This window comes from Rhagoletis zephyria, unplaced genomic scaffold (assembly GCF_001687245.7).
Source record: "Rhagoletis zephyria isolate East Lansing unplaced genomic scaffold, Rhagoletis_zephyria_1.1 Rzeph_scaffold_00002, whole genome shotgun sequence".
Lineage (NCBI taxonomy): Eukaryota > Metazoa > Arthropoda > Insecta > Diptera > Tephritidae > Rhagoletis > Rhagoletis zephyria.
Window position 1 is genome coordinate 1,133,371 of NW_016157086.1, and position 24,442 is coordinate 1,157,812.

General features: G+C 36.5%; 1 protein-coding gene across 7 annotated transcripts in view; it reads left to right on the forward strand.

Annotated features, from left to right (window-relative positions):
- hebe (protein) overlaps positions 1-20,938 on the forward strand; it is a 60,892-nt gene extending 39,954 nt beyond the window's left edge. For all 7 annotated transcript variants that reach the window (XM_017621287.1, XM_017620886.1, XM_017620951.1 and 4 more), the window contains exon 3: positions 17,020-20,938. In XM_017621287.1, the coding sequence (XP_017476776.1) occupies positions 17,037-18,680 (1,644 nt within the window). In that variant the 5' untranslated portion in view covers positions 17,020-17,036 and the 3' untranslated portion in view covers positions 18,681-20,938. The remainder of the gene's footprint in view (positions 1-17,019) is intronic.
- Positions 20,939-24,442: the final 3,504 nt, after the last annotated feature.

The following is a 24,442-nucleotide window of genomic DNA, read 5'->3' on the forward strand; positions in this document are numbered from 1 at the left end:
AATACCGCCACTTAAGCCATTATTAAGAATAACAAGTAAGAAAGTCTAAGTTCGGGCGGAACCGAACATTAAATACCCGGCGCAAGTATTAAATATATGTTTTTTCACCCTTCCGAAACCTTCCGCTAGATGGTAAGCCGAGGTGTATCAATTTTGAGTAAATTAGCGTCCTTCAATTTCGAAATATTGAAGTTTCAAGCATTTCTTAAATTTACCGTTATATGAGAATCGGCCGTTATTTTAGTCCGATTTCAATAATTTTCAACGTTTTGCTTACACGTGGCAAGTACAATAACCATACCGAGTTTGGTACAAATTGGTAGAACGGTTACCGATATACATATATGTGATCATAAGTGGGCGGTGCCACGCCCATTTTCCAAAATTTTACCATAAACGTATTTCTTGGTAAAGAATTGTTGCAAGCATCAATTTTGAATAAATTAGCTTCAATATTTACTGATTTATCGAAGATTTTGTATTTCTCTAAATTACCGTTATATGGGATGTGGGCGTGGTTATTGTCCGATTTTAAAAAGTTTCGGCGGTTTTTTATGCTGTACCAAGGCCAACAACTGTGCCAAGTTTGGAAGAAATTGGTGCAGCGGTTACCAAGATATACACATGTAACCATAAGTGGGCGTGGCTACGCCCATTTTCCAAAAATTTATAATATTCTTATTTTTCGTCTGAAAATTATTGTAAATATCAATTTTGAGTGAATTATCTTCAGTAGTTACTAAAATATCGCAGTTTTCGTATTTCTGGAAATTACCGTTATATGGGAAGTGGGCGTGGTTAAAGTCCGATTTCGCCCATTTTCAATACCAACCTACCTTGGATTAAGGGAAACCTACATACCAAATTTCGTTGAGATATCTCAATTTTTGCTCGAGTTATCGTGTACACGGACAGACGGACAGACGGACAGACGGACAGACGGACGGACAGACAGACATGGCTTAATCGATTTCTTTTTTCATCCTGATCATTTATGTATACATTTGTCTATATCTATCTCGATTCGTTTTGGCTGTTACAAACAACCGTTATGTGAACAAAATTAATATACCCTTGTGCACAAGTGCGCTCGGGTATAAAAAATGTCTGCAATATAAAACGAATTAGAAATGAATCGAAGGAAGTTCTGCTTCCGTTGTTTGGCCCAGGTGCACTCTTTTTTTTGACTATGCATTGAATGAAAAATGGCGTTGGTCAAATCTTAACTCATAGAGGATACTGGCGATAGGAATATTTATTAGCTGATGGTACCTACATATGATTACAATTAATGTTGGTCTGCTGCTCTTTGGATAATTATTAATATGTTGTATTTGTAATGATTTATTGTGTTTCAGTTTTTAACTTGAATGTTCTCTTCACACGTATCACGTATTCTACGTTTATGTTTAGCGGCTGTGGTTCCGACACAACAAGAAGGCGCTGAACTGATCCTTTTTTGTTTGAAATACTTTTTCTTCTGTTATGACTCATTGGGCTTTTGATTAAATGCGCGTTTTCTAATTAATTCTCTTTTGTCTTCTTTTTCGCATATTATATAGTTTTTTTCCAACTGATTAATAATTTATTTTTACATTTATCAAATTTCTCACAGATAATGAGTATCGTTACGTTCCGACTTACCAATTGTTATACTATACAAGTACATACTCAGTACATATAATCATTAATCAAATGCTTCAAGTGACTGACTCATCAGAAACTCAACAACCAAGCTATTGCCCAAGTAAAGGCAGAGGGAGTTGATCTGAGAGATATTAAGTCATTTAGTGTTAAGCTTTTTGACGTTAGCACTTGTTTTCATTTTTTTGTTATCATTAATTTATGGCTGGCTGTATTTTTTTTATCATTTAAATAAACATTCATCAGCATTTAGTAACTTATAACTAATTAGTATGCATTCGTGCTGGGCCGTGAGAGTGTGTTTTCAAATTTTCGTTTTCATTTACTTCCATATTTTTTACGCTTACAAAGACGTCACGCGCTTAATTTTTTCCACATTTCACGCAAATTTATGTATGCGCTTAAATTAGAAAAAAATTGTGACTTTTTGCAAGTGAACGCGTGTTTTCCGCTTTGTGTTTCTGTACGCTAATAATTTAAGCATTTAATTAAAGAATATAAAGCATATTCAGAAATTTGCGCTTTGTTGTGGTTTGCAAATTTGTGATTTTCTTATGCACTTTTGATTTTTTTCACAACAAATATTTTATTTTTTTATGATTAATTAGCACTTTTCAATACCTCACTGACATTCATTCAATGCAAGTATTTTTTCTGCTGTTAATGCACTGGTTGTTCACACAATTTCATACGCATTACCTGCCGCTCGACAGTAAAAAGTAAATACATCAGTATGTGTTGTTATTATTGGCAAATTTTATTGATAACTTAATACCCCTGCATACAATAAATACTTAAGTAAGTGAATACTTGTAAATGAATTGGTTTACCATGAACCGAAAAAAATCAGTCATTCGTTTTACAAATGCGAGTCTCGATCAAATATCAAAACAAGATATGAATTCAAGTATTTACAGGCATTTGACTTTTTCAATACTCATTTGTTGGTTTATTACACTTGTTCTTTTTTTTTTGTAAAGAAATACTCAGAAAAGGTGAACGAGATTAGTGGTAATTGATTGATGGCGATTTGTTATTATTGAAAGTTGGGAAATTTTCATAATTCTGTTGTGGAGTTCTACGAATCGTTGGGCTAAAATTGCATTTCTTAAAATATTTAGATAAATATCTAAAAATACGAAAAGTTTCTAAAGCAATATGCACGCGATTTTTCGTATTGCATATTACGCATTTTTGAGTCAGAAAAGGCTTAAGGATTAAGATTACACAAACAAAAATTGTTTAAGCAGAGGTCGAACTCGAAAAGCAGCAAAAATGTTTTTCCTTTTTTCGTACGGGGCAATTCAGGCTAAGATAGTAAAAAGTCTTGCAAGGCAAATGAAAGACAGATGACAAGATAGTTCGAAAGACTTTTTTTATTTTAGTATAAAAGTCTTTGAAAAAAACTCTAATTCACCACTCGTGGTGAAAAGCTATTTTGAGAGAAAGCAGCAAATTTGTTTTAAAAAGAATATATATATTTTTTAATTTCATAAAATTTTTATAAACTTATTAATTTTCTTTCTATTTTCAAAGTAAATATTTTTAATTTTTCAATTTTATTTTCTTATTGGTTTTAGATTTTATTGTTTAAAAAAAAAAATATTTCTTTTATTACATTTAGTTTTTAGGATCATAATTAATTTTGGTTGTAATTTTATTGTTTCGTCTCTTTTTAGTTAAATTTTCTTTTAATTTTTAGAACTTCTTTTAAAATTAAAAGATATATATTTTTCCATTTTTCCATTCTTATTTAATAAATTTTTTTTCTTTTTTCAATTTAGCTTGATTTAATTTTTCACTTTATTTGTTTAAAAGGAAAAATATATGCTTCTAAATTAATTTAAATTTCAAAATTATTTTTATTTATTTTTCCTTGTTATTTTAATTTTATTCTACTTTTATTTTTGAATTAAATTTTCTGTTGCTTATTAGTTTTTATTGTTTTAAAAAGAAAAATATATATTTTCTTATTTAATTTAATTTTTATAAAAACTGATTGCTACGAAACGAACATCATAACGCTAACACCTTATCGTTAGTAGATATTTCAATTGGTCTCTTGGCTCTCGATAAGTGTGCTAACTCGCGGTTTTGGTAGATTTAAAGATCGATTGTCGGTGCCTCCTGTGAGTCCAATGCTATAAATAAGTCTGTCTGTTAAAATTTTTCTTGGTTTAGTTTAGTTGTCATGAGATCTATTAGAGCATAGTTCTTATACTTTTATATACTTTAAAGGACCTTATAATATAGAAACCACTATTCTACATAGCGCTGAGAAAAAAAATTCTCAAAAATTCCCGGGAGGAAGGAGGAGAACATGTCACAAACCTACAAATATTCAAGGACAACGGCCGTCTTAACTGACGGTTCCAGGCTAAATGATTCGTTTCACGATTAAGAGTGCTCACCTAGCAGTAAAAAAAAACACTCGGTGGCTAAAAACATCTGCCTCTACTTGGCGACTTTTGACGATTTTCTCACACATCCAGGCTGATACTGAACATCTGAAATGAAAGTGCACCATATTCAAGGTACCTATCGAGTTCAGAAGACTTCTAAATCAGCTGGCCTTGCAACTAAGTAAATAAAAAGAACAAATAGAACTCTAACTCTAGCGGTGGTGTCACAAAAAGTTGCTCAGCCAAAGTGTGCCATCATGATATCTATGTATAGGACCACCCAACTAACTTTTGCTTTTAATTAAAGTTGTGCGTACTGCGAGCATTTTTTTTGCGCATAACTTGATGTTATCTGTTTTTTGTTTACTAAATCAAGTACAAAATGCTCACCACAATTTCAGTGTAAACAATTTAAAAGTGAATGGAAAAAATTTAGAACAACTTTGCAAAAGATCGACAATATGTCGAGCATAATTAAACAGCTATGAGGAGTGAGGTCAGTAAATATAACGCGTTACACATACTTGAGCATAAATAAAAATAAAAAAAAAATGAATAGAAAGTAAGATAACAATGATGGCACAATGGCAATAAATTCAGTAAACTTTAACAACAAAATCAAATTATCGGAACAACAACGGAATTCGCTGATAAAAAAATTACTGTCAACCGCGACTTCACTCACTTAAGCATACTTGATAAAAAAAGTACAAGAAAACAATAGCTCAAACAAGTAAAACTTAAACACAATAGAAATAGAAAACCATTCCCGGAGAACGGAATTAAAATTTAAGCACGTAAATTGATAGCAATTAATAGAAAAATAGCGTACAATTGCATCATCAATATTGAGTACGTATGTATGTATGTATGTATATGAATGTGCTCTTGTGTAATGAAGCTTACTTTTAAATCACTTTATATACTCGTAGTAAAACTAAGTAGTAGATTATTTATTTTTATAGGAGCGAAGCCCCTCACTGAGGCTTCAGTTGATCTATTACAATGAAATTCTAATCCGTTTTAGATCACTATCACGAGGACGCTGGTCGATGATCCATTCAGGAAAGTGAGTCTAGATAAGGCTGTTCTAGAAAGTAAAGTCTGCTTCCAATGTGTGATTAACCATGCCACATTATGTGTACTTCTAATTCCTTTCTTTTTCGAAAAATGAGTTACTGCTCAAATGTACTACCTCTCACGTTTGACAAGTACTTCAGCTCTACAAAGGCCAGTAAGAACGTCCTATAACCACGGAACGTAACAATTATTTTTTTACTTTTATTTAATTACTCCTTAAATAACGGTTATTTCTGACTTTTATTTTATAAATCCAAAATAACAATTATTTTTTAATTTAAATAAGTAATTGCAACAAACAGTTATTTTTGATTTTTAAATTAAATGTCTCAGATAACAGTCATCGAAGACTTTTTTTATAAACGTCATAAATAAAAATCACTCACTGACCTTTATTTTTTAAATCATGCTTATAAAAGTCATTTGTTAAGTCGTGGTTTTGTTTCCCAACAGCTTCTTAATTGCAAAATATGTTAATGACTTTTGTACGAATGATTTAATAAATAAAAGTCGGTGACTGATTTATATTGATGACTTTTAAAAGTAAAAGTCACTGACTGATTTTTATTGATGACTTATAAATAAAAGTCTTTTAAGACATATAATATAAAAATAAAAAATAATTGTATTTTGGATTTATAACGCAAAAGTGAAAAATAATTTTTATTTCTTTTAATTTTGCATACAAATTTATTTTCAAATTTGAGTCTCGGTGAAAAAAGAAATCGATTGGTATGTAGCACTTAGTTGTAGAACATTCCCTTCATAGCGAATTTTTCCATGACAGTTTTCATCAATAACTGTTATGTTCGGTCCCTGCCTATAACTATTCTAATGTTGTGTGTTTTGAGATTGACTTGGTTCTCGTAACTGAAATTTCCAGAAAGAAAATTTTGCACTCGTTTTTCATCCAGACATCCACATACTAGTTTTGCTTAACCGAACTCTATGAATTTCCGATATTTGTTTTTGTATGCACTTGGACTAGGAGATTTATTGTGCCCAATTACTCCTTACAACACCTCGCTTAGTTCTAACTTCCTTAAGAAATCCAATAGAAAGTTTGGTGACATTGAGTCCATTTGTTTTGGCTATGGGTTTAATGGCCTAAGTATTTCTCCCATCTTCTCGACACAGTGACGTACTTGAGCAGTACAGAAGTTTCAACTGTAGTTTTTTTTTGTAGAAATTGCATAAATCGTTAAAACAGCTGCCGAGTTTGTGTAGATGACTTTTTAAACTGAAATGTAGCGCTGCTCTATACTACGTATTTCCAAAGCATTCTCTGATGGTGTGTGGTCCTATTGCAGAGAAAACATCAGGACCTATTGGTGTCTTTGCTGTTGCCTTCCAAGCAAGTATGTCTTCCTCTTATGAGCCCCTAAATCCTGGGCCATGCGGGGATCTAAGCTTAGGTTATAAGCCCAGCTATCCCCGTTACATCCCCGGCTCGCTATTCCACCGTTCTTTCCATCGCCTAAGGGCTCTTAAAATTATTTGTTCTCTGGCCTATCTTCTACATTCTAATGTCTAATCATGGCGAATTTATACAAGATGGTGTTGGCAGAACAAAAACACAAATTACAACAACAAATTATACGCACATTGACAATTAGTACAAAGAAAAATTACAACAAATACATCATTTTGACAAAAGGTACAAATTCGTCGTGAAATCAGCGGATTCGATAATACCACCTTGTATAGATACGCCTTGTGTCCAATTTTAATTTCACAATATTCTTGTTTGGATGTTGTGCAACTTATCACCAACTTGGTTGGCCCAGAGAACGTGCGATTTGCGGATGCTACACGTAGAGCTGCCACATGCTGCAAAGAAGATATGATTTCTGCGGTATTTTAGTTTTAGAGCGTCAGTCCGGGCTGATTCTGGGATACCAAAAAAGGCATACCAAATTGAAATTTTTATAGTAATATGTAAACCCTATTAAATTTAGAGATGAAATCAGCTGTTATCCTGCTGTTACTGTTCAAAGTGCTTTGAGCCTTAGTAACTATATCATTTATATGATATTTTAATGAGTAAATATATTTGGTTTAAATTTTAAGTTTTATATGTTGAAAGTTTATTATTGAATAATAAAAAATTTTCTTTTTGATAACAAACAAATTCATTGAAATTGAACATCAAGAATTTAAACTATTATAAAAACATACACGTAAAATACCCTGCAGTAACTATCTCAGCTGCATATGGTAGTACCGATAAAGTCGTGGACAAAAGGAGCTGCCACTTGTCGTATTGTTTGCATTGCCCATTAATCTGATCAGCATGTTTTATTTGCGCCAAACGTCTGGCGTGCAGTCTCATTCCCAAAAAAATCACTAACTTTTGTTTTGTTGTCTGAAATCCGGTGCATGTCTTCAGATTTACTTCCAGTGGTATATGCTTGTTTGTGAGGAAGATGACTTCCATTTTTCAGCCCTTAGTTGGAGACTACAAGCCTTTAAACACTCTTAAGTTCTGATCATGACTTGGTTCAGACTCCTGATAGCTGCTCCAGTGCTGCGCATGGTGATAACGGAGTGTGGATGCCCTATAGTGTCTCTATCATGTTGAACCAACTTGCCATGTTAAACGAGTTTTTTGACGTCTTAGGTTGCCAGTGAAACTATTCGCTTTAGGTGGCAGCTAGTTCATAGTGCTGCGGCTACACTATTTATGACGCGTTTGGTTGGTCCTATTATTTATTATTTTCAGGTCTTAATCAATGCTGTTTGGATTAAAGTCCACTTGTTTGTTAATAGCTGACCTCAGCCGAGAATTCAATTATATTTCTTATAAATCCCTCGGTGAAGCATGCCTTACTTTTGCCTATCGTGGCGGTAAATTTTGGAGCTCTTTAATATATCTGAGGGTACACCGTTTGTGCAGTTTTTTTTTTTGTAGTGATGAATAGCAATTCTTCAGCTATGGAAATGATTTGACAGCTTCCCGTTAACCCGCAAGTTCGGCATGGAAGGTGCTGCGATGGAATGATAGACGAAACGACTTTTGTACTTCTAGTTGTTATTTTTTGGCCGCGGAATTGTAGAACCGAACAAAGTCAGGGGATGCTGGAACGTCTTGGATCCATTGCCTAGAGTAGGACAATCAGGCTACCACACCACCCCTCCATATAATAGTGTGCTCGTCGATTCTCTCGTTTGATCAGACCAGTAGCTATTCGACGCCCATATTTGTCTGCGCTGTCGTGTGCGATAAGGGAAAAATGTTGTTGAAGGAGCCCTCTTTGTCTATTAAGGCTATTAAGCTATAGTCCTGCCGTAAACTGCTGTTTTCGTCGACTTGTCCATCGCGTAAGCCAGCTGTGTTGTCAAAAGAATACCTACCTGATATACATACATTCATATAAATTTACTTGCCGCTCCATTAGTATTAATCGAAAAGATGATGAAGTTTTAGGTCTGAAAATAAAACAAAACATATTAAAAAATAAAATTAAATAAAAAATGTAACCTACCCATGGTACCTACCATCCAAAAATTCATCCTAACAGAAGTAAATGAAAGCGGCTTACAAAATATTATGCATCCAGAAATGTGAAGATTTTTTTTTTTTGGAAAACAAGTTGACAATCTGCGCGCCGTTATGCAGAGGCTGCAACACTACAAAGGCAAAACAACAGCCTAGAAAAGAGCGCCTGTTACACCCAAACAAGTTATGCACCGCAAAGATGCGGAAGTAGAACACCAGCGAGCGAGTGAGTGGTGAGTGAGCGAGCGCATACAGATTGCATTCGTAGAGGTGGGCTTGGCAGTATCAAGTTGCATGCCGGTGAACGCGTAATTAGAGTAACGGTTTGTTGGTAACAAGAACAATAAAATACATGTTATAAAAGTTGCAGAAAGACAAGAGCAAAACAAGAATGAAAACAACGCAACGAAATCATCGCACGCGTCAAACACATAATTGGCCTTATTATTATCATCATTAGTGATGTAAAAGCATAATGACAAAAATTACAAATTAAACAAGAATTAAACAAACGCTTTAAAGCAATGCAAGCGCATAAAATTAAAAGAAGTAACGTGAACCTTGCATTATGCAAAAAAAAAAACTAATAGAAATAAACTTATTAACGCTATGTGCGGGAGTTATACAAAAAATAAACGAACTATTGCTTAAAAAAACAGTCAGATTTGCATTTCAATGGCATACATATTTTTTTGACAATAAAAACTGTTACTCCATCTAACTATAGTCGAACATAACTGTATAATAAGTATGTATGTATGCATTTACAACCGCTCATGGCTGGCTGGCCATCCAACTCAACGTTAGATGCACATAAAATTTATTAAAAAGTATAGTATTTAGTAACAAAATTCATAGACTTAAGCAATAATATATCTACTCTTGTGCGCATGCGCACGCGTCACCACCAGCAAAGCATTGCATTGTGCACCAGACGTCATGCAAATCACAGCTCAGCTGTTAGTCACAATATAATCACTGATATGTTGTTCAACTCAACAAAGCCAGTCTCGCTTAGGCAATGAAGCAACAAATTGTCAAATTGCTTGCAAACTTATCCAAAGCGTTTAAACGAGTGAATGGCTATGGTATAAATGGTCAGTGGCTATTAGATAAATGCATGTACAAACATATGTATAGGTACACAAAAATGCATACTCACTCACTCATCTGTGCGCTCAGCTTAAGTTTCATGCCAGATGATATCTTAATGCGCAAAAGAAAAGCTGATGATGTGACCGTATACCTTTTACAGTTTAGAGAAAAAATAACAAACTAAATATTTGAAGTCTTAAACGTCGGTGGGTGAAAACAGATTTATAAGTACTATGTATGTAGTTTTCATAGAAGTCAAACTGAGAGGCTATGCTTTAAAAATTATCTCGAAAATCTGATAGAACTGGCCAAATACTATACGTTACTACAGGGATGTGTGGCTCCAAAAATGCAATATGTATTCTTCAATTTCTCTAGAAAATTGAAGATTCGCTTTTAGTCACCACCTTTCCTTAAAAAATGTGCCAGCTATGAAGTGGTTGGTGTTGTTGTAGCGGCTACTCAGACCTGCATCGATCGGCTTGTTTTTCAATGGTTGCCGTCAAGCTCAACTAACGGGATGCCGAGGAAGCGTTCAACTTCGATTGGGTTTGTCCATAGGGACAAAGGTGTTAGCTGAGTGGGATTTAGGTGGCATGTGAAGAGATTTCTCCAGTCGTGGGGTGTTTCTCTACATGCCGGACACTCGTTGGGTATACATATTTGCATCTAATCTGCTCAGGTATGAGCTTAGCCTGCTGTAGTAGCCAGTAGCCAAAGCGAAGTTAAGCTATTGTGGCGCAAGTCTCCCGAGGCAGACGACGCTCTGTCTCGTGCGCGGCCATAGTCCCAAAACGGCATTCACAGGTCGAGAGTCGGTGTAAGTCGAGACCGCCTCCATGTGAATGCCGTTTATGGCATGTCGGTATGCTGTCGGGTCCAGACGTTGTGAATTTGAATTTCTGGGCTTCGTCCGTCAGTTCGTGCATTGGTGTGAGCTCTGCTGCAAGCAGGTGTATGTTTTGGTGCTCGTATCTGTGACACCCTACTAGGAACCGTGTGCAGAGCATTGTGTTATGCTCCTTGATGGGGAGCATCTGAACCTCGTCATGTAGATGGTACTGTGGCGACGTCAGAAGTCATACGGTGGCTGTCCGGAGTGCCGTGTTTTCGCAGGTTTGCAGCTTCATTTACTGCGCCCTGCTTGTCCCCGGCGACCACACGGGCCCTGCTTTTCCGCTTGTCCCTAAATAGTTGTCGTCACGCTCAAGTAATGCTAGGCCCAGGAAGTCTTCCACTCCGGGTTGGACCAGAGAGAGGTGTAGGGGTGGTAACTGTGTTGGGTAAGAAGAGATTTTGTGTCATGCTCTCTCCATGCACTCTCCACATGTCGGCCGTGACAGTTGAAGTACTATCTCATCCACGGTCGGTGTTTGTGTTCCTAATACGGCAGTAACAGGTCAGTAGGTGACGTAGGTTGAGATAGACTCTCTGTGAATGCTGTTTATGGCCTGTGCGTACTGAGTCGGGTCCAGTGGTTGCTTTAGTTCGTAGATTTGGCTTCTGACGTGCCATGTTGGAGGCTACGCTTCAAGTAGGATCTGTTACTCACGGGGTACTCACGCCTGTAGCACCTTATTAGGAACTGCTTACAAACCATAATTTTGCCTTACTTATTTGGAACATTTGGACTTCGCTATAAAGGCGATTTTCCATCGAAATCAGAGGGCATCCCGTAGCTGTCCGTGGTGCTGTATTTTGACAGATCTGTAGGTTCTTCTACTGCGTCCTTCCAGTCTTCAGCGACCACACGAGTGCTGCAAAAACGTGTCTTGGTCTTGAGGCTCCATACGAACTGAAACTTGCAGTTGTGTACGCGGTCGTACGCAAGCTCGTGCGTAATACAGTTACCCTCTAAGAACCTTTACACGGGAACCCAAAAGGTTTAAATTGTTCTGCTTAGTCATCTCTTGCAGAAACCGGCGGCAGTCCAACACAATTTTTGATATAATTTTAATAGAACTTACAGCATTGATAGCTGCCTGGCTATCAGTAAAGATAAACATCTCATTACCTTTTAAATAAGTTCGAAGTTCATTTAAAGCCTCCATTATAGCAGAGGCCACAGACTGGAAGATACTTTAAACTAGTAGTACGGAAATTAACGGCTCAGGTTTCGCTTAACCGAAGTGCAGTTAGAGATACTGCTGATCTGCTGATCCACTAGATCTAGTGGTAGAATATCCCAAAAAGTCATTTAAAGCAACATTTGTCGTTACGCTGCTGAAGCCCATCATACTAAGCCTACGTACTTTGCTGAATAGATTAATATTAGAAGCCTTATACAAGGCAGGCCACCATACTATAATTTCATAAAGGAGAATCGGTCTAACCACCGGGTTCAACCCTCAATTCTCACCAATGGCCTTCACTGGTCATCGCCGGGCTTAAGAAAGTTTACTGTTTTTTTTTATAGTTTCTTACTCCACCAATAATATGTACATATATATCATGTAAGGTATAACGAATATTTAGACGTTTAAGTTACTCCACCTGTTGTCGCTTGCAAGACCGCTTCGCGCAATTAGATGCCAACATGCGGTGGAAATGTAAAAAACGTCTACAGGCGTAGTGTTGCCACACCTGTCGCAATCGGTTGGCAGCTGACAACATTTGCGATACATAAATAAGTACAAGCATTTGTATGAAAGCATTTAAGGTATGCACATAGGTGTGCAGTGTGACTCTGAGGTATTTTTTTTTGTCTTGCACAAAGGCCGATCGCTACATACCGGCAAAGGCGATTTAATGCATTTTTATGTGTATACATATGCACTATGCATGTAAATATGTATGTTTGTATATCTATTCATTTGTTTGATTAGTTTTTCCACAACACACAACTAACTTTACTTGCTGCAAACCATTCACCATTACATCGCATACACTTGGTGCGTGGAAAGGTCGTTTTCATCACTGCCACTTTTTCTTGCATTTATTTATTTATTTAGGTATTTTATGAGAGCGATTTCCAACAATTTCAGCAATTCCAACAAATACCTACAATGGCCACAATTGTGAATGCCAGCGCTTTACTTGCCGCAAGCCTACAACAAAATGAAGGATGCCCTTCTAACTAAATACATATGTACAAGTTGTTGTGTTGCTAATGTGTTGAAGTCGATTGTTGGCTTATTTGTTGCTGTTGTTTGTTTTATTGTTGCGCGAAAGTGTTAATGAATTGAATTTTGAAATATGTGTTGCCAAGTTTACTTGGCTGCCATGCTGACTTGACTGACTTACGATCTTCTGATTACCTGCCAAGCGGAGCGGTCACTCAATAGGCGGCTGGCTAGAAAAGGTAAATGGGGCGCGTTGTTGTTGTTGTTGTTACTGTTAATGAATTGCAATGTTTTCACTTTTGCGTTGCTTTAATTGTTGCAATTTTTGTTGTAATGTTGCTTGGTTTATTTTTTGTGTATGTATGTATTTATGTACCTTAGGGTGGTCCAAAATAAGTAAGTATCTACTATGAAACAATTGTTAAATAAATAATTGGGTATTATTATTGGGCATCTTTTGAAGAGAAACAGAGTTTTCCATTCGAAAAATATTGATTGATAAGAATTCTGTACCATTTCTACGAAAAGTGTTTTTTCGCACATAAAATACATGGGAAATTTTTGTGCGGTTTGAGCGACCTCTAAATAATTTTTGATTTCAAGAAATAGGGGTATATTTTTTTCCGTATTGAATAATTCTAGGGGGTGGGAGCACAACGATTCCGACTTTACTTTTTCACATGCATTCTTGGAACACCCTAATGCACCTACATATGTATGTGCGGTTATGTGTTTGTGTTGCGGCAATTTATATGCATATCAGATGTTTTTAATTACTAATGCGCATATCTGCAAGCCCATTTGTATATAAGTACAGTAAAAAGTTTAAAATGCTAAGCTCTCACCCTCTGGGATTTTTCTAATTGGAAAAAGAATACCCGTATGTTTTTGTTAAAAAAATTATATTTAACACTGCCTCAAAGCACTTCAAGTCCCCATATCAAATACATGGAAAAATTCATGGGCTTTGAAGCACAACCAACATTTCAACCTTTTTTGACCACCCAAATGTACACTCATACATGTACTAAGTACAGTTGTATTAATGTGAATTCTCTTTAGATATTAAAATTTACAAAATACGGCCAAGTCGAATGATTGCATGCGATCTGACACGGTGCGTTAGATGCGTTTTACATATACATATATATGAATGAAAAATTTACATACGTGCGTACTCACATACGAGTATGTAAGCAGGTTGCTATACTAGGCCAAATTGTGCAACTCCAGTTGATTTGCTGTACGTGTTCATTACAAGTTTGAATTATTTATTGTTTTTTTTTGCCAGTTCATTGACGGAAGTTATTTTTAGATTTTTGTGCGAATACAGAAAAAATTGAATTTTAGTAAACGCAAAAAAAGTTGCAATTTAGGAAGGTTTAATATACTTATTGCTGAACTCACTAAAGAGAGATGCCTGGAGGGCGCAAAATCGCGCGTTAAGAAGTCGCATCTAATCTCATATGCATAGGGACGCATAATCAGTTCTCGAACTCTCTCTAATGGTTATTACGGTGTTCGATTATTCGCTTCTTTTCCAAACCCGGTTTTCGAGTTGTTCCAAAAATTTCAATTAAAAGGGAAAAACCGGTTCCCGATTTTGAAATTAAGAAAAAAATCGGATAAACCGGTATAAAGTCATGACCAAAAGTGACGATAAAACTACTAACAGTAAAGGTAGCTTTTATTTAGAAATGGGCAAAGCAAAAGAGGTTCAACGTTTTTTTTTAGATCAAAAGTAAAACAAATAAAAATCAGGGAAAAACTCACGTTTGGTTTTATTTTAAAAATTTATTGAATTTCTTCAATGTCGGCAGACAATGGCGAACATCAAGAAGTAGAACACAAACATTCATTTACTCAAACAACCGATTGGTTTGATAAAAAATCCAAATAACCTTCGCCTTTTTTGAAGTGGGCTAAAAAGTAATATGAAATCAGTAAATTTTCCGAGTAAATCTTCAGTTCTATTTGCTAAAAAATTTAAATTGGTTTAAAATGTTTGACCACAAGTTCAAATATATACTTTACTGTTGAAAATAAAACGCTAAACCTTCCACTGTCATTAACTCATAATTTTGATTGATATGAGTTAGCTTTATCAAAGGTCAAACATAAACGCACATACATACTTATCAAAATTAAATGCACACCGTTTTACCGATAGCTTCTTGCCTTCCTCCTTTGTGTTAATCTTTTTTGTTCGCTTACTTCAATGCTAAATATTTGAAGGGTATTTGTTGACACAAAAATGGCTTAGCTGCACGCTGAAAAGCAGCAAGGTTAAAGATAAAAAATTACTGCAGTAGCCAAGAAAGTTGGCAATCATCGTTTAAAAATAAAGTAGAAAATACCGAAGTATGCTAATTTGTTGCTGTATTGCGTAATCTTGATAAGCGAGCTTTTCTGGCTATTGTTGACGCTATGTACTCATATCGAGCCCTAACCGCCAAAATAACGTAAGCGACATTTTTTTCAAAATTTTATTTTTGATGCAGAAATGCATCTAGATGCTCTAGGAATATTTCTGCATCAAAAATAAAATTTTGAAAAAAATGTCGCTTACGTTATTTTGGCGGTTAGGGCTCGATATTTTGACTACGATAAATTTTGATAAATTCTTGGTAAAATTTTAAGTCCTCAAAAAAAAAAAAGAAGAATAAATGATTGATAAATGTGTAAATGGGGTTAGATATGTGACTAACAAAGTTAACAAGGAACAGAAATTACTAAAATAATAGAATTCCAAAGAATTATGAACCTCAAGCATTCATGAGCACCCCAGAGGATAATTTCGATAGGCCTTCTTAAGTGAAGCCATTCTAAGAGGTCTACCCAAGAAAGGATAAAAAAGAAAGGAGAAGGGAATGTAGAGTGACTCTCAAGAAGGCATTTCGAAAGGGCTTTTAACTCCTGAAATTATCTACTGGAACACGCCACAAATAAACTACTCTTTGCTCCAGTATTAGTATGAGTTATTCGACTTCTGTGTAAATAATTTTATAAGTGTGTATGTAGTACGAGTTTCGATTGATTTAAATACACGCACCATCGTCCAATGGAGGGCAATAACTTCTTCAAATCGTTTTCTCTCCTTAAAACTCAGCAGATTTTTTCATTTGATTTGTCCTATTGTTTGGTTCCACTTTAGCGTTTTTTGTTTTCTTATTTTCTGCGCTCTGCTTTGATGCCAAGTGGTTTCACCACAAAAGGAGGATAATGTGCTAAGTACATTAATGTTTTGTAAGTTCAGAAGGCGCAACAGTTGAGCGTAACCGTTAAAAAAGAATTAGTGATTAAGTGATTAGTGAGCAATATGCCTTCCGAACGGCTTGATTCATTAGGTGTCAAATACAACTGTAAAATTTACAAACAACATGTTGTCTCAAATTCTCAGAAAATATTACGATCACCAAACACGAAACTGTTGATCAGAAGTACGAAACGACGCGTTCAGAAGGTGCAATTGCAACAGTAACTGAGCTGCCACGCCTTCTGAATGTGTCTTTCTCATATCTCTGGTGAAAAAAAAAATTATTCTAAGCTTATGATCTTAGATGGTATGACCTTTTCTTTGCCAAAAACTTCTCTTGGAAAGTTTAAGAGATTACCTTAGCTGCGGTTGACGGACCTATGTATGTTTTGAGTAGAAGTCTATGCAGGGCCTCAACTAGAAGAAGCGCAAACATCTGTTGTTGATTCTTACCCCAGAAGGCTAGGTATCACCCTCAATAACCAATGCACCCTTGTACATTTCATAAGACTGGATATCCTCCTTGAAGAAGGGACCCCCTCGCGTCTGCATAATCCTGGTGACATACACAAGAATTCCATGTCGGCAAGCGGAGCTCCCTAGATTACACTTGGACAAATCATCTCAGTCATTTCTCATTTGCGATGGCAGCCTAATTGAATGAAAATCGTACTGAACGTAGACTTAACAGTGGTCAGAGGCTTTTAAGATTAACGAGAAAAGTTAAAAAGCAAATTTCGAAAAAACTGCGTCCCTTTTTTGTTATTTTCCCGTTTTGTTATTAAAAGTTAGCCTTAATCTCATTTCTACGTATTTTAGGAACTAAGAAAACCCTGGGTCGATTGGGGGTGGGAAATTATAATCTTGTAAAGATTTATTCACTTATTAGCTAGAAATTGGAAGACGCCTTTGTATTTATACTGTAAAATACACCAAAAAAATTAAAAAAGTTAATAATCTTCCTCTCGACTTTATTTTCAGAATACAACAAACCCACAATGTCTGACACTCTGAGCCGAATCAAGCTGCAATTGCGTCCAGTCAACGGCAGTGTCCTCAATGGCAATGGTGGTAATGCCAGTGGTGACGACAAGGCACCCTCTTCACCAGCCACAAAATTGCTAATCAATCACGGCAAACCGAACTACACCATCCAACGTTCACCGAAGGCGCAACAAAATGGTGGCACAAATCCGTTAAACAACGAACTGCAGAATAACAATCGCAACAACTACTACCCCTACAAGAGTGCTGGCGTTAAGGGTACAACCGGCATTATTACGAATGGCAACATCAGCAAAGTATATGGCTCTACAAACAACAACAACAACATCAGCAGCAGCAGTAATAGCAGTCAAAATGGTGACGAAATTATCGTACAGAGTACTAAATTCAATGGCGTATTCAAGCCCGCCAACATACAGCAAGTGGAAAACAAAGATGAGGTCGACAATCAAGTTGTGTTGAGACATGTACCCAAGCCCGAAGCTGTGGTAGCGCCACAAAACGGCAACGAAGGAAATGTGCCTGAGTTTATACTACGTCAGCGTCGAATTCAAGAGCGTTTGGCTAAGGAGAACGTTTTGGACTTTGAAAATCGGCGCAGCGGTTACTTTACGCACGTTGTCATCTCGCCAACATCACCGAACCGTACTTCCTTGGTTGAGACGATGTCAAGTCCACCAATTGTGCCATCTTTGGAAATTCCACCGCCAGCTAAAGAGGTGAGAGAAGCGTCTATTGTTGAAGAGAGCAGTGTTGAAGTGAGCGCGGCCAATGGTGAGTTAGAAACGCCTGAGCAGGCTGCAGCGGTGGAAACTAGGAGACATGTTGAGGAGGAGGAAGTGGCTAAAGCGATTGAAGAGGTTAACAAAGCCGTCGCTGGTGAAGTAGATGATGAGAAAGTGGATGCGGCAGAGGATGAAGCGTCGATTGAGAGCGAGAAAGTAGCGGAAGTCGCAAGGGACGAACAATTAGAAGAGCATACGATTGCCGCAGAAAAGGAGGAAGAGCACAAAGCAGACGAAACTAAAGTCGAAGAAGCACACACACCTGTTGTTTCGGTGGTCGTCACAAGTGCTCCCTTAGCGGAAGCAGAAGTGGCACACGTAGTAGAAAAAGAGACAGCAGCCGCTGAGCAAATAACTGAGCCTACAGCTGAGCATGTGTCGAAACCAGAGGCAGCGATCGCACAAGTGGAAGTGTCGGAAACGGCGGCCGAGCCACCAAAGCCAGTCGAGCGCCAGCAGCCTGCGGCTGACGAACAAGCCAAGCATAACGGACATGACGCCGCTGAAGAGGTGCCTACAACTAACGGAGATACCGATGAAACAGTAACCATCTCCCATACGAATGGTGTGGTGGCTAATGGTATATCCAATGGACATGCGGCACCCAGTCTGCCCACACCCGATCCCAGTGGTGCTCTGGGTGTTAACTACGAACCAAAGACGGTAGTTTCCTTCTCGAAGGATTTGGGAGAGCCAAATAAATATCCCGATACTGTGAAGGTGGTGAAGACGGCAGAGGATAAGGCGGTGGATGCGGCGAGCGATGAACTAAAAGAGTTAGCCAAGCTGAAATTCGATATTAAAGCTGATGATAAAGATGTGCAGGTGACGCCAGTTTTGCGGACAGAGTAGGGCAGTGAATATGGATATGCTACAAAGAAGGGGTTTAAAAATTAGACAAAGGAAACCCATACTACGTAGCGGGAATGGGGATTGGCAAATGAAGAATGTGTACTAAGTGGGAGCAAAGTAGACAGAAGGGATATTTTAATAGCTTATACTACGAGTAATACAGTGCATTAAGAGCGCCGAAAAGTAAGCAAACAGTCTGCAGCGATCCAAGAGGGTACTTTGACGGTATTAGCAAATTTTTTCCAAGCGTGGGACTAGTGCATTATAGCCATAAGTGACGACAGTTTGTTGAAGCGCACTGCTCGTTATTAAATATATATTGTAATTATTATTTGTCTGCACTCGTGTGTATGTAAACTATATTGTTTAAATTGTAAAATTATGTAATTTTGTTTTGTTTATATTTTAAGTCAAAAAGTTGCCAAATTCAGTTATTCATTATTGTACAATAAAATAATTTATAAAAAGTTCGTTAGTCGTTTTAGCAAGCAGCGTAGGGACGAGTGAAAATGGGACATTATATTTTTTTTGTTGCTAAAACGTTTTGGCGTTGCAAATTTTAGCACTAAAGCATCCTAAAGCACCACTATCTAAATTTAAAGCTTAAGTTGCATGTAAACGAAAGTAATTTTAAAATGGAACACATATTAATGCAAAGAAAAACAATTGATGGCAATGTTGGCTAAATTTTGTTTAAGGAACAAATGGAAATGAAACAGGATCGCTTAGTAATGAAAATACCTTTTTAGCGGTAATAATTGATTCTAGTATGCAATATTTTAATTTTTTGCGCGTTCATTCAAATTATCTTAAGGAACAGAGTGGAATTGGAGCAAGCAAGCAAGCAAAAAATGAAAACAATTGAGTTAAGTATTCGAATTTTGATTGAAAATACAGAGCCTGAAGTTTCCTTGTGCTCTCAAATTATGGAAATTCAAAAAGAAACGAAATGGAAATGAGACAGAAAAACAAAAATTTAGTTTGTATTATAATAGTCAGATGAGAGCAAGTATTTAGCTTGAAAAGGCTATTAGTGGAAAACCATTATGGGTGAAAAATTTGTTTGAGGAACAAATGAAAATAAAACAAAAGTTAAAATAAACGGTATTTCTTGGCTGAACAAAAGTTGATAGAGTTATTTGGCCGTTCATTAAACTATCTACATAAGTTTGTGTTACCTTTGGAACCGAATGGAACTGGAACAAGTGCAACTAAAATTGCAACATTTAGGTTCATTTTTATATTTTTGTTTGAAGGAGCACATCTTTAAATCCCTTCAAGCTCTTAAGTGATGGAAATTCAGGATGAAACGAATGGAAATGGAACATAATTGAGTTTCATTTATAATAGTCAATTGAAAGACGACAGGCACTGAGCTCGCAAAGGCTTTTAGTGGAAAAATGTATGGGCTAAGAAATTTGTTAAGGAACAAATGGCAACGAAACAGGGATGCTTAGGAATGAAAAAAAATTTAAATAAATGGTTTTTTCGCGTGAGTAATTGCTACCAGAATACAAATCATAATTTTTTTGTGGAGTTATATAAAATAATACCTTGAAGAAACGCATGGAATTGGAACAACCATGCCTGAAGGTTGCTTAGGAATAAAACGAAACAGAAATAAATGTTGTTTTTTGTGACAATAATTGCTGCCAGAATACAAATCATAAAAATTTGGGAATTATTTCAAATGATTCCTTTAAGAACCGACTAGAATCCGAAGAAGCATGCCTTATTCAGTTGAAACAGTTGAGAGACCACATTCGATCTTGATTAAAATGCAGACTGCGTAGGCTTTCAAGTTCTCAAGTTTTATTAGTTCAAAAAGAAACAATTGGGAACAGAATAGAGAAAAAAGTCGTATACGAGACGGCAAATACATAGTTTGAAATGACTTTAAGTGGAAAAAAGAGCCAAGACGTTGGGAAATGGAACAATAATTATTAGCAAAATCGTTTCAACGTATTAAAACATTGGTGTTCCGAATAAAAAACTCTTTTAAGATAATATATATGTGTGCATTAAAATCTTCTGTTATTTAAATATATTGTTTCAACTCCATTACTTAAAATGGAATTCAATAAACAAACTGAAACGATTGTAATGAAACCGATTTTCTGCAATGTACTGCATTAAGTGACTTAAATGAGTGAAATTGGAAGACAAGTAAAATAATAATCTACTTGCTGAAATTTAGAAGCGTCAATTTGGACTTCTAAAACAATTGAAAATGGAACGCAAATTTTGAAAAAAAAAAACAAAACATGCAACATTTTGGTGCTTGGTTGCTGAGATAATATTTAATTAAGAGAAGAAATATGCAAACGCAACGAATGGAAATGAAACAGTGGAACGATTGGAAATGAAACCTAAATTATGAAGAACAGGACGTATTAGTATTTGTTTTTGTTACTGAATCATTATATTATTGAAAACATAAAATAAGCAAATGGCGCGGCACGATTGAAAATGAAACACTACTTTCCAGTAGGTGTGGAAATTAATTAAACTTTGTTTTAATATGCAAAGAGGAACCAACAAGAGGTGAAAAAATATTGGGAAATGAACGATGTATCAAACAGAACAGTAATTATGGAAAAATGCACATAATATGCAGACTTTCCGTTCTAAAGAATTTATGCTATAAATTTATAAATTTTAGATGGAAACGAATGAAAATGAAACAACTAAATTAATTAATTAAATGAAATACCTATGTAATTGCCCAAAGCAATATTTTTTGTACCAATTTCATTACGTTCCTACGCTTTTATTTATGCACATAATTACTATTATTTCCAAAAAATTATGTACTATATAATTTCAATATACACTTAAGTATTTACATAGTTACATACATACATATTATTTTAGTTTAGTTCAGCAATTCGAGTATGCTGAATTGATATTAAACTTATAAATCTGTAACAACGCTGTTTTTTGACTATAAATTTTTGGCAACAGTTTTCAAATTTCCTATTTAGTCTTAAGCTTTTTGGCTATTTATTATAAATTATTACTAAATTACTTAATCGCAAAAGCTTTATACGCGCACTAACGCACATCTTTAGTAAGAAAATAAAGCACTACTTTCACATGCAACTCTTACAAAACTCTTTTGAAAGAAGTGAAAAAAGTGAAGCAAATTAGTTAATAGTTATCTACTAAAAATGTATGAAATTCCTGCATATCCAAGCAACAATACTTTACTCTCTAATATGTAAATGCACTATTGTATTATATTTTATTGTAAAAGATTTGTTGTATATTATAAATATGTATGAACGAGTATATAATAAAGTAAACAATTTCGCAAAAGACAGCCAAACAAATGCAAATATTTTTTTTTGGTAAAATTTACTTTCAATTGCTTAGGTGAAAAAGTAAAAGGAGTGGCCTAAAAACAAATCTGCATGAATTCACGCATTGCCACATTCGAATGACATTTTCGCTTGGTTGATAATGAAATTTGTGAAGACAAAGAAACAGTTTCAATAGTTAACTGGATTTCAGCGAAACGATAAAGATGTCCAGACAAAGCGCTGAACGTTACATATCTATGCTCAAACATACATATTTACTAATGAGGTTGCCTACATATACATAAGTAAATGTATATGCATAACTAATTCCAAAGAAAAATTTTGGAAGGGATGTTTCAAAGGAAAAATATTTATTATACCCAAAATCTGTTTTAATGGAAGTCAATAAAATTCAAACGATAACGGTTCAGCTGAGTGGAGTTTGAACTTATGGATTTGTTTTCTATTGTCTGCCAAGTCTTTGCAACCATTTCGAAATAAAGTAAATTATATTTGCATAATACCTTTACGAGATCTCATCTACTACCTTAAATAAGGCGTAAAAAAACTTGCATAATATGACTATCGTCGAGCTAAAGTTTGTGCAGAAGTTCACGAAAACCGGAACCTTCCAGTTTCCTTGAAAACAGCTCTCGCAACGATTCTTGAAGGCCTCGTTAAGTACATGGGCCACATCGTCTCTGAAAGGACTCCAAAAAGATTTTTCTCTACGTACATCGAACCCTCGCCGTCAAAAAGGCGTAAGCGACATTTTTTTTTAAATATTTTCTTTTTGATGCAGAAATGTCCATAGAGCAGCTAGATGTACCTTTGTACATCCTTTTGTCGGTTAGGGCTCGATTTATTCGCTATAGAGATGAGGGTGGTAATAGTGAACTTTTTAGCGGATGGGTCCCAATGAAAGGATTAACTTCGGATCTTTCGATAGGAGCTCTTTATAAATAGGCTTCAAGACTGCTGCAATTTTTCGAGAAGAACTGGCTGTCCTTGAAGAAAGTGTCGCCATTAGCTCAGTACATGAGGTCAGCATCTACCTTGATAGCCAAGCGGCAATTAGGACCCTGAGCTAAATGATGCTGCGCTAAAAACAGACGAGTTGGTGAAAAACGATACACTTAAAATTATATCACTAGACAGGGAGCGTATGGTAGCGCAATTGACAACCTGCCGTTCCTGAAGGGGGACAGATGGGCGCCAACTAGGAGATGAGCAATCGCAAGTTTCTTCTGTAATAGTGAGTATCAGGGACGGTCCAAGGGTTTTCTTAGGCTTACACAACCTCGCTATAGATTTTGGTGGGGTTTCTGACGAGTAAAGATTCGATCGGAGTTCATGTTGTGAGACCAAAACCTCATCTGGCCCTTACTGGGTCGCTTTGGGTTGGTGTCATAAACGATTTGTTGGTGGCTCTAGAACGAAGCTGCCGATGTAGCTATAATAATAAAATAAAAGGAGGGGTCCCTCACCGAAGGGAGTGGAGTGCTCATCTGATGGAACGAACTAGATAAGGCCTTCCACGTCAGGCAGCTAGAAAGAGTGCAAAGAGCTGCGTTAATTGGAATCAGCGGGGCGCCTCGAACCACTCCTACTCTGGCACTGCACGCCAATTTTAGGTCCGAATGGATCTTCCATCACCCACATTCCAACGAGAGTGGACTACGAGGTGTGCAGTATCTAGAATTGGGTCCGGTTAACTTATGTACGGTTCAACAGGAGCTGAATGGAAAAGTTTCTTGAGGTGTTTTCTGTGAAGAACTCTCCATTAGCATAAAATGTAGGCTACTAGAGCATTGCAGCACTTTCCAGGCAGAGATAGCTGCAAAAAAAAAGGCTTGCCAAGGTTGGTAGCTCTTTAGTGTGACACTTTTTAAGGTGGTGAATATCTATTCCATCAGGGCGCCTGGCTACTTGATGATTTGTTCGAGAACGGTGAAGGATTGTTTGACTTCCTTATCGACCACATCGGATTACTACGCTGAAAACTGCATGACCGATGAGCTGCCAAGACAGGGAAGCTTGAGGAACTCGTGAATAGAGTAAGTCTGGGTGCTCCCCTGACCTTACTTTTGGACAAATGGGCATTGACTCCGCTCAGCGGGCGTTGGGTGAATGCCTGGAATGCCGAAAGCTCTTGGGACTTAGCAAGTTAAAGCTCTCAACATTGGATGGAGTTCTAACTGGTCATTGCGTGATAGGTAAGCCAGCGGTACGGCTGAATATGTAATAATCTTGGATTCCACACTCCCGATGAGCTTTCGGGAATGGATACCAGCCGCTTTATGAGGTTCGTTCTTCCGCTCTTTCTATGGCTTTACCCTCCTCTCTTAAGCACATCGCAATGGACAGTTTAATCCGTGTATTAGTGCGCCTTCACCTACCTAACTTAAGCTAACCTGCTGTGGCACCCAAACATGTGGAGCCGCTTTTAGATGGCTTCAA